The following is an 18,750-nucleotide window of genomic DNA, read 5'->3' on the forward strand; positions in this document are numbered from 1 at the left end:
TAGAGACATGTCTGTCATCTGCTGGTGTTGATCCACTGTGTTTTATTATCAAGTCTAAAGTCAGTGCAGTTTTGTTTTCCCACAAAATCTTACAGCACTTCATATCTTACAGCTTCCCTCTGCTGCTGACAACTTTTATGGAGATGCGGATTTTCATTTTCCAGCAGGATTGGACTAAGTGTGTTCAGGTAAGTTTCTCGTGTGTTGCTATCTTGACATCGGAAAACACGGGTGCAACACTGACTGAATTGAAAGTATTGCATAAAGTACATTATAATTAATACAATCTTTAAGCTGTTAATAATGACTCTCCTTATTGTAATTGAATGGTTTATGGAATAGTTTATATTCTAAATGTACGAAGAGAAACAAATGATATATACAGGGGTTGGACAATGAAACTGAAACACCTGCTTTTAGACCACAATCAGACCACTTTCAGACAGCTTCCTCTTACAGCGTCCACAGTTAATCCTGTTGGATGTGGTTGGTCCTTCTTGGTGGTATGCTGACATTACCCTGGATACCGTGGCTCTTGATGCATCACAAAGACTTGCTGTCTTGGTCACAGATGCTCCAGCAAGACGTGCACCAACAATTTGTCCTCTTTTGAACTCTGGTATGTCCCCCATAATGTTGTGTGCATTGCAATATTTAGAGCAGAACTGTGCTCTTACCCTGATAATTGAACCTTCACTCTCTTACTGCTCTTACTGGTGCAATGTGCAATTAATGAAGATTGGACACCAGGCTGCTCCAATTTATCCATGAAACCTAAAATCCCACACTAAAATGATGACAGGTGTTTCAGTTTCATTATCCAACCCCTGTATATTGATCTGTATTAGTTAGTTGTTGGTGATATAAACAGTAAGAATTGAGCTGTATAAAAGCAGCAGGACGTACCAGTCGGAACAGTTCCTCGATGTGCTCCTTATGAGCGTTTTCATTGAACACCTCCACCAGGAAACCGATGAGGTACGATCCTTTCTCTACGTTCCTGTACGATACGTTGTCTGTGGAACACAACAGTTTACTGTAAGTTTACAATACTTTGATTTTAATTTAGAATCTTTATTGTCCTGATTTATATATTTTTTAAAAACATGTAAAATATATTGTAAAAAATAGAAGAAACTGTCTGACCAGAACAACAATCTTTAAAACAGCAACTGCAACCAGGAACATATTATAGAATAGTGGTTTTAGTCTGTATGAATGGCTCTGATTAGCATGGTGGTGGTTTATGAGGTTTTCATGTGTGTTGAGATCAGCGTCCTGTGGGCAACATCCTGTAGGCAGCGTCCTGTGAGAAGTTTTGTGTTTTGTGTAATAACTGGCATCTTGTGGGCAGCATCCTGTGGGCAGGGTCCTGTGAGCAGTGTCCTATGGGCAACGTCCTGTGGGAAGCATCCTGTGGGCAGTTTTCTGTGGGCAGCGTCCTGTAGGCAATGTCCTTTGGGCAGCATCCTTTGGGCAGCATCCTGTGAGTGGCGTCCTGTGAGCAGAGACCTGTGGGCAGCTTCCTGTAGGCAAGTGTCCTGTGGGCAATATCCTATCAGCGGCTCCTTTGGGCAGCATACTGTGAGTGAAATTTTGTGGGCAGCATCCTGTGGGAAGTGTCTTCTGCAGGCAACATCCTGTAGGCAGCGTCCTGTGGGCTGGGTCCTGTGGGCAACATCCTGTGGGCAGTGTCTTGTGGTAAGTGTTCTGTAGTCAGTGTCCTGTGGGCAACGTCTTGTAGGCAGCGTCCTATGGACAACGTCCTGTGGACAGCATCCTGTGAGCGGCATCGTTCGGGCAACGTCCTGTAGGCAGCATCCTGTGGGCAACATCCTGTAGGCAGAGACCTGTGAGCAGCATCCTGTAGGCAGCGTCATGTAGGCAACATCCTGTAGGCAGCGTGCTGTGGGGAGCATCCTGTGGGCTTGGTCCTGTGAGTGGCATTCTGTGGGAGGGGGTGTCCTGTGAGAAGCATCCTGTGGATGGCATCCTGTGGGGAGGGCACCCTGAGAAAAGTATACTTTAGGCAGCGTCCTGAGGGCAACGTCCTGTGCGCAACAACCTGTGGGCAGCGCCCTGTGGGCAGCATCCTGTGCTCAACGTACTGTGGGCAACATCTTGTGGACAGCGTCCTGTGCCCAGTGTCTTATGCGCAACATCCTGTAGGCAGCATCCTGTAGGCAGCATCCTGTGCTCAACATACTGTGGGCAATGTCTTGTGGACAGCGTCCTGTGTCCAGTGTCTTATGGGCAACATCCTGGAGGCAGCATCCTGTAGGCAGCATCCTGTGCTCAACATACTGTGGGCAATGTCTTGTGGACAGCGTCCTGTGTCCAGTGTCTTATGGGCAACATCCTGTAGGCAGCATCCTGTAGGCAGCATGCTGTAGGCAGCATCCTGTGCTCAACATTACATTTACATTACATTTACATTTATGGTATTTAGCAGACGCCCTTATCCAGAGCGACTTACAACAGTGAGCGACTTACAACATACTGTGGGCAACGTCCTGTGGACAGCATCCTGTAAGCAGAATCCTGTGGGCAGCGTCCTGTGAGTGGCATCCTGTAGGCAGCAACCTGTGGGCAGCGTCCTGTGGGCAGCATCCTTTAGGCACCATCCTGTGGGCAGCATTCTGTCGGTGGCGTTATGTGAGTGGCTTCCTGTGAGTGGCATCCTGTGGGCAGTGTCGTGTGGGCAACGTCTTGTGGACAGCATTTTGTGTGCAAAGGCCTTAGGCAACATCCTGTAGGCAGTGTCCTGTAAGCAGTGTCCTGTGGGTGGCCTCATAAACTGTGCAGCAACAGGTTCATCGCTTCACAACACACAGTAACACCTCATTCACCACAACGACAGCTCAACATGCTCAGAGGAGAGCACTAATTCCTGTTTAATCACCTAACAGAAGACCATGCTGACTACCTTTCCTCACGCTAACTCACCAGGTGTGCACGAGAGCAGCGTCACGAAATCCTTCTCTTTATGTTCCCAAGCACCATCAACCTCCATATCATCTGATTCACTATCAGAAACCCAAACACGGCCGTGATCATCTGCACACAGACACAGTTCACAATGTGAAACTCGCTTAACAAGCAATGCTAAAACAACCGCGTATCATCATGTTGAAGATACAGTGGTGTGAAAAAGTATTTTCCCCCTTGCAGGTTTCTTTTGTTTTTTGCATTTTTTCATACTCACATTTTTCAGATTATCAAACAAACAAAAATAACTTAAGTAAATATAAAAAGTTCTTTTTAAACAACTATTTCATTTCTTAAGTGAAAAAAATATCCAACCCAATCTAGCCCTGTGCACCCTGCCATAAATTAACTGTGATTAATCACTTTTTGGAAAGCTGAGTTCAATTTCACTACTAACCACAACCAGACCTGATTACTGCCAGACCTGTAGAATCAAGAAATCACTTAAATAGAACCGTTCTGAGAACATAAAAGCAGATAAAAGATCTCAAAAAGCATAATGTCCCAATCTGAAGAAATTCAACAACAGATGAGAAATCAAAGTTATTGATCATCTATTAGTCTGGAAAAGGTTATAAAGTCATTTCTAAAGCTTTGAGACTCACTGATTCACTTTTATTCACTAATGGAGAAAAAAACATGGAACACTGGTGAACTTTCATAGGAGTGACCGGCCGACCCCAAATTACTCCAAAAGGGCATGAAGAACTCATCCAGGAGGTCCCAAAAGAACCCAGAACAACATTTAACATGCTGTTCATGCTGGAAAACCCTTTAATGTGTCTGAATTTAAACACTTTTCACACAGGGCTACATTGGTTTGGGTAGTTTGTTTTCTTTATAATAAATGTATAATTTAAAAAGTGCTTTTTACATTTATTCATGTTATTGTTGTCTCATATTAAAGTTTGTTTGATAATTTTTAAATATCAGTATGAGAAAAAAAGCAAAAACAAAATAAATCTATAGGGGGGCAAATACTTTTCATGCCACTGTATATTAAAAGCACTCTAAATGTAGATACTGTGATATTATATGCTGAGGAGGCGGAGCTACAGTCTCTTACAGTCTATAATAATACAGATATTAGCATCACCTCCTCTGCAGGCCTGAATCAGGATGACCTTTGGTTTGTTGAGCAGAGCCGGGCAGTTCGCTGTGTTCAGGTGGGTGAAGATATTGTCCACAGGAAGGAAGTCGTCAGGGTTGTCTGGTCCGTGATGGATCCCTAAAATTTTGTCTCTCTGTCCGTGAGACATTATGACCACGAAGGTGCTGTCTGATTTAGCGTGCTCACTACGTCCAGCAAAGCTCCTTATCGCCTCATCCATTTCCTGTAGAAATAAACAGTTTTAGTCATTACTGGTGGAGTTATGGTCAGTAGACTTGCTCTGTGCTAACTATGCTACCGTTGCTAACTCTCTGAATATATATTAAAGTAATGGACATTATTCTTAAGGTGATTCTCACGTTAGCTTCAAACACTCGACTTTGACAAATAACTGGCAGGAATTTACTTGTCGAAGAATCACTAGTTGAAGTTCTACCATGCCTTGCAGTTAGCAGTTAGTGACTCTGAGGAGGCCGTTATGAGGTGTTTAGAGGAGAGAAGGTAGTTGCTAGGTAAGGTCAGGAGGCAGTTGCCAGGTGAGGATAGAAGGCATTTGCCAGGTGTGCATAGGAGGTAGTTGCCAGGTGAAAATAAGAGACAGATGAATAGAGAAGACAATGTCCAGGTGAGAAGATGAGGCAATTCCCTGGTGAACTAGTGGAGAAAGTGGCTGGAAAGCTTCAGGTCACATCCTGATGTACCTGAATCTGGGTACGCAGTGACTTGTGAGGATGCATAGAAGAGGAAGCAGTTGCCAGGGAAGGAGAGAAGGCAGTTGCCAGGTGAGGCTATGAGGCAGTCATCAGGCAAGGAGAGGAGGTAGTTGCCAGGTAAGGATAGGAGGCACTTTCCAGGTAAGGATAAAAGGCACTTGTCAGGCAAGGGTAGGAGGCAGTTGCCGGGTGAGCACAGGGGCAGTTGCCAAGTGAAGATAAGAGACAGTCACCAGGCAAGGAGAGGAGGTAGTTGTCCGACAAAACGAGAAGGCTTTTGCCAGGTGAGGATAGGAGGCAGTTGCTCGGCAAAAAGAGGATGCAGTTGCCAGGTGAGAATAGAAGGCAGTTGCAAGGTGAGAATAAAAGGCAGTTGCCAGTGAGAATTGGAGGCAGTTGCCAGGTGAAGATAGGAGGCAGTTGCCAGGTGAGAATAGGAGGCAGTTGCCAGTGAGGATTGGAGGCAGTTGCCAGGTGAAGATAGGAGGCAGTTGCCAGGTGAGAATAGGAGGCAGTTGCCAGTGAGAATTGGAGGCAGTTGCCAGGTGAAGATAGGAGGCAGTTGCCAGGTGAAGATAGGAGGCAGTTGCTAGGTGAGGAATCGAGGCAGTTGCCAGGTGAGAACAAAAGGCAGTTGCCAGGTGAGGATAGGAGGCAGTTGCCAGGCAAAGATAGGAGGCAGTTGCCAGGCAAAGATAGGAGGCAGTTTCCAGGTGAGGATTGGAGGCAATTGCCAGGTGTGTATGTAATGTTGCTCCTTTGTTAAGGATAGGAGGCAGTTGCCAGTTGAGGATAGGAGGCAGTTGTCAGAGAGAGGAGATAGTTGTCAGGTGAATAGAGGAGACAATGTCCAGGAGGAAAGAGGAGGCAATCCCATGAGAACTAAGGGGGAAAGTGTGGCCGGAAAGCTCCAGTTGAGGAGGCAGTTGGTGGGTGAGGCTAGAAGGTACTTGCCGGGTGTGTAGAAAATGTTGCTTCTTGGTTGAGAAGAGGAGGCAGTTGCCAGTTGAGAATAGAAGGCAGTTGCCAGGTGACTAGAGGAGACAAAGCCCGGGTGAAGTGAGGGGGCAATTCCCAGGGGACCTGGTGAAGAGAGTGTCTGGAAGCCCCAGGCTTCAATGATGTACCTGAGTTTGGACTCTCAATGGCTTGTGAGGATGCACAATCTCTTATCAAAAATGTCTGATTTGAATACCATCCAAATTGGAAACTGCTTTTGGGATCATTGTCTTGGGATTCATCTTTATCCAGATATCACCTTCATTGTTCTTCATAACCTAGCATAGGTTTGCAGTTTGCAAGAATAAGACCATACTGAAGATGAAGTGTATAAGTTTAAGTCTACAATTCGACATGTTGGATGAGGGAAATTGAGGACCTGAAACATTTTGACCAGATCTTAACCTCATTGAGAATTTTCGGGATGTGCTGGAAAAGACTTTGTGCAGTGGTCAGACTCTACCATCATCAATGCTGCTGCAAGATCTTGCTGAAAAATTAATGCAACACTGAATTTTAATAAACCTTGTGACGTTGCAGAAGCTTATTAAAACAATGCTACAGTGAATGTGTGCTGCAATCAAAGCTTAAGGCGCTCCAACCAAATATTAGAGTGTAGACTTTTTTTTAACCAGGCAGTGTAGATTAGATTGACTTGGACATGTTTTTAACATAATGAAATTTTTTAGAAGATTGTTACAACCCACACCACTGCTACCAGCCACTGATCATCTAGATTTTTCTGCAATAGTGGTTTAAAATGAGCAAGAATAGATGAACTTTAGTCATATTATTATATATATATTATTTGTATTATCTCACCCTGCCGGAGAGGTTGGAGTGTTTGATGACGTGGTAGTCCAGAGCTCTCAGCAGCTTCTCCATGTTCTCCTCGTCTTTCTGAGCTCCTTTCCTTCTCATGTTCTCACGATCAAACTCCACATTATTAATCAGCAGAGCCAAACGCTTCCTCACACCTTTATCTAGAACATGGTAAATCTGAGGAAATACATATATACAGTTGCAAGAAAAAGTATGTAAACCCTTTTGGATTACTTGGATTTCTGCATAAATTGGCCATTAAATGTGTTCTGATCTTCATCTAAGTCTCAACAATAGACAAACACAGTCTGCTTAAACTAATACCACACAAAAAAATAACATATGTATGTTTGCATGGTTTAATTGAACACAACGCATTAAAATTCACAGTGCAGAGTGGGAAAAGTATGTGAACCCCTAGACTAATGACTTTGTGAAACATGGTGGAGGGAGCATCATGGTTTGGGGCTGCTTTGCTGCCTCTGGACTGGTCTGGACTGATTGCCGTCATCAACGAAAAAATGGTTAAAATTCCCAAGTTGACCAAGAAAACATTTTACAGGAAAACTTAAGACCATCTGTCCTCCAACCGAAGCTCAACAGAGGATGGATGATGCAACAGGACAAGGACCCAAAACACAGAAGTAAATCAACAACCGAACGATTTCAACAGAAGAAAATAAATAAATACTCCTTCTGGAGAGTCCTGACCTCCTGAACCCAACTGAGATGCTGCAGCATCATGACCTCAAGAGAGAGATTCACACCAGATATCCCATAATATTATAGCTGAACTGAAACAGTTTAGTGAAGAGGAATGATCCAGAATTCCTCCTGACCGTTCTGCGGGTCTGATCTGCAGCTACAGGAAACGATTGGTTGAGGTTTTGCTGCCAAAGGAGGATCAACCAGTTATTACCCCCCCCCCCCCCACTGTAAATGTTAACATGTTGCATTCAATAAAATCATGCAAAAATATATAATTTTGGCATTTGGCGTTAGTTTAGGCAGTAAATTATGCAGAAATCCAAGTAATCCCAAAGGGCTGACATACCTTTTCTTGCAACTGTAGGTACTTACTTCACATATATCTTTACAAACTTTCAAATTTAACATTGAACCAAACACTGTTTTCTCTAAACTATTGACAACTGTTTTTTTTTTACTTTTAATTAATCTGGTGTAAAATGCTCAGTTCTAGATAATCAGCCCCTGTCAGAATAGTTCAATATCAGTGGAATATCAGAAGCTCCTCATAGAAAGTTATAACACATCACTGCCTGATACTTGAAACACTGTTTTACCAGAGTTTTGAGAAGATTCTGGGTCTACCTACCTCATTTCCCTTCTCTTTAAGTAGTTCCTCTTGAAACTGTAGGCTGCAGTGAATGAGAGTAGAGTTGGGGTTGGGTGGAGAAGTTGGAGGAACCTCTGGAGGAGGAGCTTGAGGGTCGTTGGGACTTTCAGTTTGAGACTGAAGCACTGGGTGAACTAGATCTGATAAGAAATTCATCCAGAGAGAAAATGAGCTGAAAAGATTTGAGCCAAGTTACCTTACTCACTGTTGACTAGGGCTGAACAATGTATCGTTTCAGCATCGCCATCACAATATGCACTCTTTTTTTTTTCTCCAAAAGGCCAAGTACCCCAACGATTTCTTATTCCAAACTAAAAAATACGAAATTAGCTGTAATAAAATATTTTTACATTATTTTTTATTAAAATTCCATTGAATTTTTTCCCCCTTTCCATCCATCTGTTCATCTATCCATCTATTCCTTCAGGCAGCAATCCATCTATTCATCTATGCATCTATTTATTCATTCATGTATCCATTTATCCATTAATTTATCCATCCACCCACCCACCCATCCATCTGTTCATCTCTCCAGCCAACCTTCAATTTATCTATCTTTTCATGTATCTTTCCTATATCCTTTTAGTCTGTCCGTAATTCATCCATATATCAGTAAATTTGTCCTTTCAGTATTACATCTATCCACCCATTTTTTTCAGTGATCCTTCTATTCTTCCAGAGTATACAGGTGGGTATATATGTGAGTATACGGGTGAGAATATATGTGAGTATATAGGTGACTATACAAGTGTATAGAATACAGGTGAGTATACAGTTTGAGAAATCAGGTAAGTATTCAGGTGATAATACAGGTGAGTATACAGGTGAGAATATAGGTGAGAATACAGGTGAGAATATAGCACAGTGCTTGAAAACTGGTGGTAAGTGGGCCAATGCACGAGATTGGAAGTTATTAGTGGATGTAGGTAGTAAACTGCAGATCCCAGAGTGCATTCTGGTTACAACCTTGAGGCCGGATGTAGTGTTGTACTCTGAAAGTAAGCGGATAGTGTATTTTATAGAGCTGACTGTTCCGTTTGAAGACGAGGTAGATGGAGCTTATGAAAGGAAAAGGCTGAAGTATACAGACTTGGTGGCTGAGGTGAGAGAGCGTGGGTGGCAAGCGTATATTAGACCGGTTGAGGTAGGTACTAGAGGCTTTGTTGCGAAGTCTGCCACAAGACTGCTGTCTGAATTCGGAATTAGAGGTCGTGTGCTAAGGACTGTAGTGAAGGAGTTGTCAGATGTAGCTGAAAGATCTAGTCAGTGGTTGTGGTTCAGAAGGGCTGAGGCTGTGTGGGGAAGGGAATGAGTTTGTGCTACTACAGCAGGCTTGGAGGGGGGTGGGTCTGGGACGCCAGACTTCACTGTTGAGCCTTCTGGACGTGTCATGGGCCTAATTCAGCGAAACACTGACGAAGGAAGGTGCCTGCCTGATGACCCCTGAGAAGAGCTTGCACTGAAGTTTGTGTTAGAGTTTGGATGAAGGGGATTGGTGTGGTCCTGCTCTTGTAATAATTTGTCTCATGAGTTTTTGTAGACGTCTGAGTACTTGGCAGTTGAGGCACGGACCATGAACATAGTTCGCTATGCTTCGAGCCAGTATCAGATGGTAGTGGTTGCTGTGTTCTGCTCACGCAACTTATAATGTGATTTATTGTGTGTGATTGTGCTTAGGTAAGTGTGTTGTTTCCATAGTTAAAGGAAGTGAGCTTAGATTAAGGAGGGATTCTGTGTGTTCATAGGTTATGTTTTGGTAGGTCTGTTACTTGGCAGTTGAGGCAATGGACCATGAACATAGTGTTAGGCTGTGCTTCTGGATTCTTGTCGAGCCAGTATCAGATTGTGGTGGTTTTGCTATTGTTGTTAGTTGAATGAGTAGTAGATCCTGGCTGAGCCCTATGCATAACCCCAGCTGTTAGGTGCAGGATTTGTCAATTTCCTGTATTATATTACTTCAATATATATATATATATATATATATATATATATATATATATATATATATATATGTATATGTATATGTATATGTATATATATGTACATAAAACATGTAAATACACTTCTGGTTTTTAGCTCAGTGTCAGTAGGCTGGATTAAGAACTGAATATAAGGTTGAAAACTAGCTAACTGTGATTTTATTAGGACTTAAAAAGTGAAGCTTTCCAAGAGACAGAACAATAATTATTGCAAGGAAGTAGGTGGACTCGTCCTGTTTCCCTGATTGTACTGGATTGTGTAGTTATAGAGATGTGGATGAAGGGTAAAGAAACAAGATAAAATACAATAGTAACAGAATATACACAAAAAAATAAAGGGAACACTCAAATAACACAATAAAACGTAAATCAATAAAAAGTAAATCAAACTTCTGTGAAATTAAATTGTCCACTTAGGAAGCAACACTGATTGACAATCAAATTCACCTGCTGTTGTGCAAATGGAATAGACAACAGGTGGAAATTATTGGCAATTAGCAAGACACACTCAATAAAGGAGTGGTTCTGCAGGTGGGGACCACAGACCACTTCTCAGAACCTATGCTGTCTGGCTGATGTTTTGGTCAGTTTTGAATGTTGGTGGTGCTTTCACACTCGTGGTAGCATGAGATGGACTCTACAACCCACACAAGTGGCTCAGGTAGTGAAGCTCATCCAGGATGGCACATCAATGCGAGCTGTGGCAAGAAGGTTTGCTGTGTCTGTCAGCGTAGTGTCTAGAGGCTGGAGGCGCTACCAGGAGACAGGCCAGTACACCAGGAGACGTGGAGGAGGCTGTAGGAGGGCAACAACCCAGCAGCAGGACCGCTACCTCCGCCTTTGTGCAAGAAGGAACAGGAGGAGCACTGCCAGAGCCCTGCAAAATGACCTCCAGCAGGCCACAAATGTGCATGTGTCTGCACAAACGGTTAGAAACCGACTCCACGAGGATGGTATGAGGGCCCGACGTCCACAGATGGGGGTTGTGCTCACAGCCCAACACCGTACAGGACGCTTGGCATTTGTCAGAGAACACCAGGATTGGCAAATTCGCCACTGGCGCCTTGTGCTCCTCACAGATGAAAGCAGGTTCACACTGAGCACATGACAGACGTGACAGAGTCTGGAGACGCCGTGGAGAGCGGTCTGCTGCCTGCAACATCCTTCAGCATGACCGGTTTGGCAGTGGGTCAGTAATGGTGTGGGGTGGCATTTCTTTGGAGGGCCGCACAGCCCTCCATGTGCTCACCAGAGGTAGCCTGACTGCCATTAGGTACCGAGATGAGATCCTCAGACCCCTTGTGAGACCATATGCTGGTGCGGTTGGCCCTGGGTTCCTCCTAATGCAGGACAATGCTAGACCTCATGTGGCTGGAGTGTGTCAGCAGTTCCTGCAAGATGAAGGCATTGAAGCTATGGACTGGCCCACCCGTTCCCCAGACCTGAATCCGATTGAGCACATCTGGGACATCATGTCTCGCTCCATCCACCAACGTCACGTTGCACCACAGACTGTCCAGGAGTTGGTGGATGCTTTAGTCCAGGTCTGGGAGGAGATCCCCCAGGAGACCATCCGCCAGCTCATCAGGAGCATGCCCAGGCGTTGTAGGGAGGTCATACAGGCACGTGGAGGCCACACACAATACTGAGCCTCATTTTGACTTGTTTTAAGGACATTACATTAAAGTTGGATCAGCCTGTAGTGTGTTTTTTTCACTTTAATTTTGTGTGTGGCTCCAAATCCAGGCCTCCATTGGTTAATAAATTTTATTTCCATTGATGATTTTTGTGTGATTTTGTTGTCAGCACATTCAACTTTGTACAGAACAAAGTATTCAATGAGAATATTTCATTCATTCAGATCTAGGATGTGTTATTTGAGTGTTCCCTTTATTTTTTTGAGCAGTGTATATATTTATATATATATATATATATATATATATATATATATATCTATGTTTATTTATATATATATATACGTAAGTCCTTATTAAACCCCGCTCCACGCGGGGATCGAACCCAGGCTGTCGCGGCCGCAGCCCAATGCTCTAACCACTGAACCAGCGAGCGGATTGGGACGCGGCCGCTTTAATCGCCTTATAAGCGCTTATAATCGCCGAAAGGGGTGGAGCAACGAAAACGGGCGGAGGAGGAGAACGGGTGAAAAACAAACCCCACGCCGTGCGTGAGTGGAAGAGAGGGGGAGAAAGCGTAAACAAAGCCGGGAAGTGCGGCTACCTCTTATGGCGCGAGGTAAAAACAAAAGAGCTTCCAAACTAAACAAAGAAGTGAATTGGGGTGCTTTTGGATTAAACGCTGCTCCAAGAGACAGGAGAGGAACAGCGAGGGGAGAGAAAAGGTGAGCACACCGCGTGCCTCGCAGCGGCTACCACACAAACACACACACAGACACAGAGACTCGAGAGGGGCGGCAGAGAAGAGCACACTGCTCTGCTCCACCAGACTAGAGACAGGTAGATGGCGGCCGTGGAGCTCAATACTCTACACAGCTCCACCAAACTCTAAGGGAGAAAGGGATAGAGATAAAGAGCCGGGGCTCGCTCGAAAAACCGTCATAGATTCGCTCTCACGAGCTTCAAAGATCCAGCACAGAGTGGCTGATTGGCCCTGCTTATAAGGTGTTGAAAGCAGGTGTTGGCAATTAGCCAATTAACCCTCGGCGCTGGCCTGGCGCGCCCTCTGTTGCCCCGGAGGGTGCCTTGGTCGGCCAACAAGCCCTTACAGGACCCCCCCCCCCAAGGGGCGGCACCCGACGGCCCCAAACCTGCCGCACGGTCCCGCCGAAAAGTCCTGACCAGTTCTGGGTCCAGGATGTGTCTAGCAGGCACCCAGGACCGCTCCTCTGGACCGTACCCCTCCCAGTCCACCAGGTAATGGAGACCCCCACGTACCCTTCGGGAGTCCAGGAGCCGGCGGACGGTGTAGGCGGGGTGTCCACCAATGGTACGAGGACCTGGGGGAGCGGCCGGACCCAAAGAACAAAGGTAGGGCTTAAGGCGGGACACGTGAAAGGTCGGGTGGACTCTTCTAAGGGTGGGTGGCAGGGCGAGCCGGTATGCTACCGGATTGATCCTTTGAAGGATTTTAAATGGCTCCACGTATCGTGGGGCTAGTTTGCGTGGAGCACCACGCAACGGGAGATCCTTGGCGGAAAGCCAGACCCGTTGGCCAACTCGAGCGTGCGCATCACCCCCGGATGCGCAACCTGGGGTGAGGCATGTCCCCAATCCAGTACCCGTTTCCTGACGGGGGCAGGTACATAGTCACGGCCCCGAGGGCCATTTCCAGGGCCCGGATCGATCTCTTGGGCCCGCCTGATGGCGTCCAAGAGCCACCACCGAAGGGGTGCCAGGATCCTGGCCGGTGGCACGATGGTGGAGGGCTCACCTGGAAGTGGGATGGGCTCCCACTGGCGAGAGAGGGCATCCGGTTTGACATTCTTTGACCCAGGACGGTATGACAGAGTGAAGTCAAACCGGGTCAAGAACAGCCCCCATCTGGCCTGGCGTGGGTTCAGGCGCTTGGCCTGCTGTATGTACACCAGGTTTTTATGGTCCGTCCAGACCAGAAAGGGGTGTTCCGCCCCCTCAAGCCAGTGCCTCCACTCTTCCAGAGCAAGCTTCACGGCCAGGAGCTCTCTATCTCCCACGTCATACCTCTGCTCCGCAGGGGTTAGACGGTGGGAGTAGTAGGCACATGGGTGCAGTTGGCTGCCCAGCCCCGCCCGCTGGGACAAGACCGCACCCACGCCTACTTCGGAGGCATCCACCTCTACAACAAACGGGAGTCCAGGGTCTGGCAGTCGGAGAACTGGGGCCCTGGTCAACAGACGTTTGATGGCATTGAATGCTTCCTGGGCCTCTGTGGACCAGCTGAACCGCCCCGCCGTCTTCCTCGTCAGGGCGGTTAATGGAGCTGCCACAGAGCTGAAATTCTTCACAAAGCGCCGGAAGAAGTTGGCAAAGCCCAGGAAGCGCTGGACCAGGTGCACCGAAGTGGGCTGAGGCCAGTTCTCGACTGCCTTGACCTTGGTGGGGTCCATGGGCAGAGTGTTATGTGACACAACGAAGCCCAGAAAAGAAACAGTCTGCGCATGGAACTTGGACTTCTCCAGTTTGATGTAGAGGTGGTTCTCCAGGAGTAGCTGGAGAACCCGCCGGACATGGGTAACATGTTCGTCTACAGAGCGACTGTATATGAGAATGTCGTCTAAGTAAACGAACACGTCCTCCCGGAGGACCTCATTAATGTACCCCTGGAAGACGGCGGGGGCGTTCATCAACCCGAACGGCATAACCAGGTACTCATAGTGCCCAGATGGGGTGATGAACACCGTCTTCCATTCGTCACCCGCCTTAATCCTGACCAGATTATAGGCACTGCGCAGGTCCAGTTTGGTGAAAATGGTGGCCTGCTGCAGTGCCTCAAAGGCGGATGACATGAGGGGTAGGGGGTAACGGTTCTTCACCGTTATCTTATTGAGGCCTCTGTAGTCAATACAGGGCCTCAACCCACCGTCCTTCTTCCCCACAAAGAAGAAGCTAGCGCCAGCCGGGGAGGAAGAGGGTCGGATAAATCCTAGAGCGAGGGCCTCCTGGATGTATTCCTCCATCGACCGGCGCTCAGGACCCGACAGAGAGAACAACCTTCCCCTGGGAGGACTAGTCCCAGGGAGAAGGTCGATGGCCATGTCGCAGGGATGGTGGGGGGGGCAGTATCTGAGCCTGCCGTTTACTAAATACCTCCCAAAGGTCATGGTAGTCAGTGGGTACCTGGGAGAGGTCAGGACAACTGGGATCAGGCACCTTGCCTTTGGGAGTTTTGGGAGGCTGGAGGCAGGAAGACCGACAAGCTGGCCCCAATGTCAACACTGAGCGGGACAGCCAGTCAACGTGGGGGTTATGCCTCTGGAGCCAAGGGAACCCTAGAATCAGCTGCAAGTCGGGAGCACTGATGATATATAGCGTGATCTTTTCTGAGTGCGACCCGACTCGCAGCGTGAGGGGGCGTGTTTGATGGGACACCACCCCTGGCTCCAGAGATCGAGATTTGGGAAGGCTCTGGCCCAAGGGGGGCTGGCTGTATAGACAGGGGTGGCTCTTGGGTCAGGGCGGCCGTCAGGCCCTGCAGCTGATCCAAGATCTGCTGCAAGACCTGCTCATGTCGCCCTATGACAACCCCCTGTTTGCCTAGAGCCAGCCTTACCTGCTCGAGATCCAGCTGCACTGCTGGGTCCATGTTGGGCTAGATCTTTCTGTAATGGGTTGGGAGCAGTAGCTCTCCAGCCCAGAAAGTTTTTAGAACCCAAGTGCAGAGCAGTGGATCTCAAAGCAGGTAAACCCAAGAAAAAAGGAAAATAATAATAATAATATATATATATATATATATATATATATATATATATATATATATATATATGTAAGTCCTTATTAAACCCCGCTCCACGCGGGGATCAAACCCAGGCTGTCGCGGCCGCAGCCCAATGCTCTAACCGCTGAACCAGCGAGCGGATTGGGACGCGGCCGCTTTAATCGCCTTATAAGGCTCCGCCGAAAGGGGCGGAGCAATGAAAACGGGCGGAGGAGGAGAACAGGTGGAAAACAAACCCCACGCCGAGCGTGAGTGGAAGAGAGGGGGAGAAAGCGTAAACAAAGCCGGGAAGTGCGGCTACCTCTTATGGCGCGAGGTAAAAACAAAAGAGCTTCCAAACTAAACAAAGAAGTGAATTGGGGTGCTTTTGGACACACTTTGGAAGTTTTTTTAGTAGCCATCATGAGCAAATACACCGGCAGACGCTGAAGGCCCTGTAGCCTGTTCAGCTCCGGTCATTTGGATTGTGCAACTGCAGGGGGTGATTTATTAATGTGTAGTAAGAAAGAAGCCTATTGTTAATGTGCACACATAATTAAAAAATAATATTAACAGAAATTAGGATTATTTTATTTTACAAAAGGCTATACATAACGAAAACAAAGACATTTCATATAACAACTAATGCCTAGCAGCAGCCTTGGGCACTCCCATGCAAAGTGGTACATTCGACTATGAGGTTCATAGCAGAATAGGGGTCCTCCGAATCAAATAGTCGAATCAGCGACTATCGCAGGTCACCCCTAATGGTAACAAAAACATTTATATTGGCAATGCACTGGATTTAGGGTTTATCAATAATTTCAGTTACCTGAATTTGCAGATTACAGTGTGAACTCTTCAGTCCAGCAGAGAGCAGCTCCAATCCTGAATCATGCAGGTCATTGTTACTGAGGTCCAGCTCTTTTAGAGTGGAGTGTTCCAGCTTTAAAACTGATCCCAGGGTTTCACACATCACTGTACAATTATATCCTCTCTGTTTCACGGAAAATCTAAACCAATCTAAACTCCACATCGTTCGCCTCCGTAACCTCTGTAAGCAGCAAGCTGATTGGTTGCTTTTATTGATTGTCCAGTGCCTGGTTGCATAAAACACTTTACATTTTTTCTTTCAATTTAAACCTTAAGAGATTTTCTCTAACCCAAGCGAATCACATAAGTGTGTTTATTAAATAAAATACTTTACACAATTTACTTATACTTTACTAATAGTTATAGGTTTACTACAGTGACTTTACTGCAGTCACTTTCCACTGTAACCATAACAACCTCTCACCAGCGGTAATAACCGTTCTATGAAGAACACAGTTTAATATGCCAGCTCTGCTTGTTTAGTGTTTTTTTCTCAAGATGCAGAACTGAAAAATATATGTTAAAATTGAGCATTCTCAGTCTGTCCACTTCTGTGATTTTTTGTGTTGATAAAGCTGAGTTCCTTTTTCCTCACACGGGTTTCCTCACAAGTGTTGATAATCTTGTAATAGATGTTGTTATAAAGATGTTCTTGACATGATTTTGTCATGTTCTGGTCGGACACGTTACTATTGTGTTATATCTGACATTTTGTCTAAGATGTTTGAGCTAGATAACTAGCCCCGGTGCTACAAATTCTTTTACAATGACAGTCATCCAGTCCACCTAAAGCAGCACAGTGGCTTCATTATTTGATGTTCTTTTTATTTTTTTTTAAATATCAAATATTAAATTAGAGTATCTCACCACTTTTATTATGTTTGGAAAGTCCTGTGTTCATACCTGTATTCAGTCACCTCCAACTCCCCCACCCCATCAATATTCTCTATTGTCACTCTTGAGATTTTTTATTTAGTTTTTGGTATTTCTTCTTCTTTTTATTATTATTTTATTTTATTAAACTTTATTACAGGCTCTAGGCCCAATAGGGAGACATGCAACATATACATAAGAAAAGAAGAGAAAATCAAAAGATGCATAAGCATGTACAACCATACTATCAGTCTTGACAGTCTTAAAAGGCAGCCATACCAATGCTTCCACATATATGATTGATATCTAACAGAGCTGCATCTAGGGCTTGTGAGAACCCTTATAATACAGTTTTGAGACTTATCCAGACGACAAATGAACTTAAACATTAGGATCCTAAAGAGAGCATGTATTTAGTCTTGAGTCACAAAATAGTTTACTAGCACTGCAACTCCTAGGCTTTTTCAGCAATATCCTCAGACAATCATTATATGCTACTTGAAGTTTACGCAGGGTCTCTTTTTTGTAGCGTACCCATAGTGGGGCTGCATACATAGGAGTACAGTAGGCACGAAACAGAACAGAAATGAATTTGTTTTTTAATAACATATTTGCTTGGACACACAACATTCGTCTCTGATGTCAGCATCATCTTCCAACTTGTCAGTGATAATGTGCCCAAGATATTTTGTACTGCTTGATACACATACTGAATGCCCTGACAGGTAAAATGTTGGAAAGGGCACTTTATGATCCTCCTTGGCTCTACATATCAACACAACACTCTTTTTTGGATTGTACCGTACATCAAACTCAGCCCCATACTCAGAGCACACATTTAGGAGCTGCTGAAACCCGACAGTGCTGTCCAGTGCTGTTTTTGTTACTAATTGTATACCATTCATGCATTGTATCGTTGCATGTATTTGTAAATTCAGACCTAAAAAGAAAAAAGAAAAAAAGAAAAAAAAATGAAATACTCCATCACGGCTGGACCGGACTCAGATGCAAGATGCAACTGAAATACTTTATTAAATAAAGTAGGGGTACAGTGGTTTCTCTAAATGAACAGGTTCAACACCAGTAAACAGCAGCCATAAAGAATAAACATATCATAAACGAGAAACAGTCCTAGGATCAAACACAGAGAGAAAATATCGAAGAACAGGCAAAAATCAGAGTGGAAAAGATAAAAAAACAAGTCTGTAATGAGAGAGTAAACACAGGCAGAAAATAATGATTTATAGAGTGGAGAAATGCAGGTGTATTTATAGGGGGTGTAATAGGTGTAGGCAATATTCAGGTGATGTGATCGTTTGAGGGAGTGATGTCAGTGTGTGGTGCATTCTGATTATCGTAGTCTGGAGGTTGGAGATTGCAGGTAGAGCTGAATGTGGGAGAGACAGAAGCGCCTTCGGCCATGAGGCGTGAAGTACATTTAATTACAATAATTAAAATAGTCACTAACAGTGTGCTGAATGGTAGAGGAATAAGTGTGATTGTATTTTTATTATTTAAAGAATGTAAAATACAGTATATCATATACAGATAAAGAAGTGATAAAAAAGAGTGAAAAAATGAAGGAGAGCAAAAGACAATAATAGAAAAACGTATAAAAAGTGATGTTTAAAATTTAACCCACAGCAATGGTGCCATCTCACAAAC

General features: G+C 45.1%; 3 protein-coding genes across 5 annotated transcripts in view; 1 reads left to right on the top strand and 2 right to left on the bottom strand.

The window, feature by feature from the left end:
* LOC125785661 (sodium channel subunit beta-1-like) overlaps window positions 1–18,750 on the top strand; it is a 493,013-nt gene that overhangs the window by 312,376 nt on the left and 161,887 nt on the right. The gene's annotated exons all lie outside the window — the stretch shown is intronic.
* The window catches only part of LOC111188786 (uncharacterized), a 176,289-nt gene that overhangs the window by 64,736 nt on the left and 92,803 nt on the right, over window positions 1–18,750 (bottom strand). The gene's annotated exons all lie outside the window — the stretch shown is intronic.
* The window catches only part of caspa (caspase a), a 140,264-nt gene that overhangs the window by 1,225 nt on the left and 120,289 nt on the right, over window positions 1–18,750 (bottom strand). For 2 of the 3 annotated variants that reach the window (XM_049469152.1, XM_049469153.1), the window contains exons 5-6: window positions 2,947–3,057; window positions 907–1,016 (exon numbers count right to left, since the gene is read on the bottom strand). In XM_049469152.1, the coding sequence (XP_049325109.1) occupies window positions 907–1,016; window positions 2,947–3,057 (221 nt within the window). Of the gene's footprint in view, window positions 1–906; window positions 1,017–2,946; window positions 3,058–4,084; window positions 4,323–18,750 lie in introns of all 3 variants that reach the window. The other variant, XM_049469154.1, reaches the window with a different exon arrangement.

The sequence above is a fragment of the Astyanax mexicanus genome, chromosome 1 (genome assembly GCF_023375975.1).
Source record: "Astyanax mexicanus isolate ESR-SI-001 chromosome 1, AstMex3_surface, whole genome shotgun sequence".
Lineage (NCBI taxonomy): Eukaryota > Metazoa > Chordata > Actinopteri > Characiformes > Acestrorhamphidae > Astyanax > Astyanax mexicanus.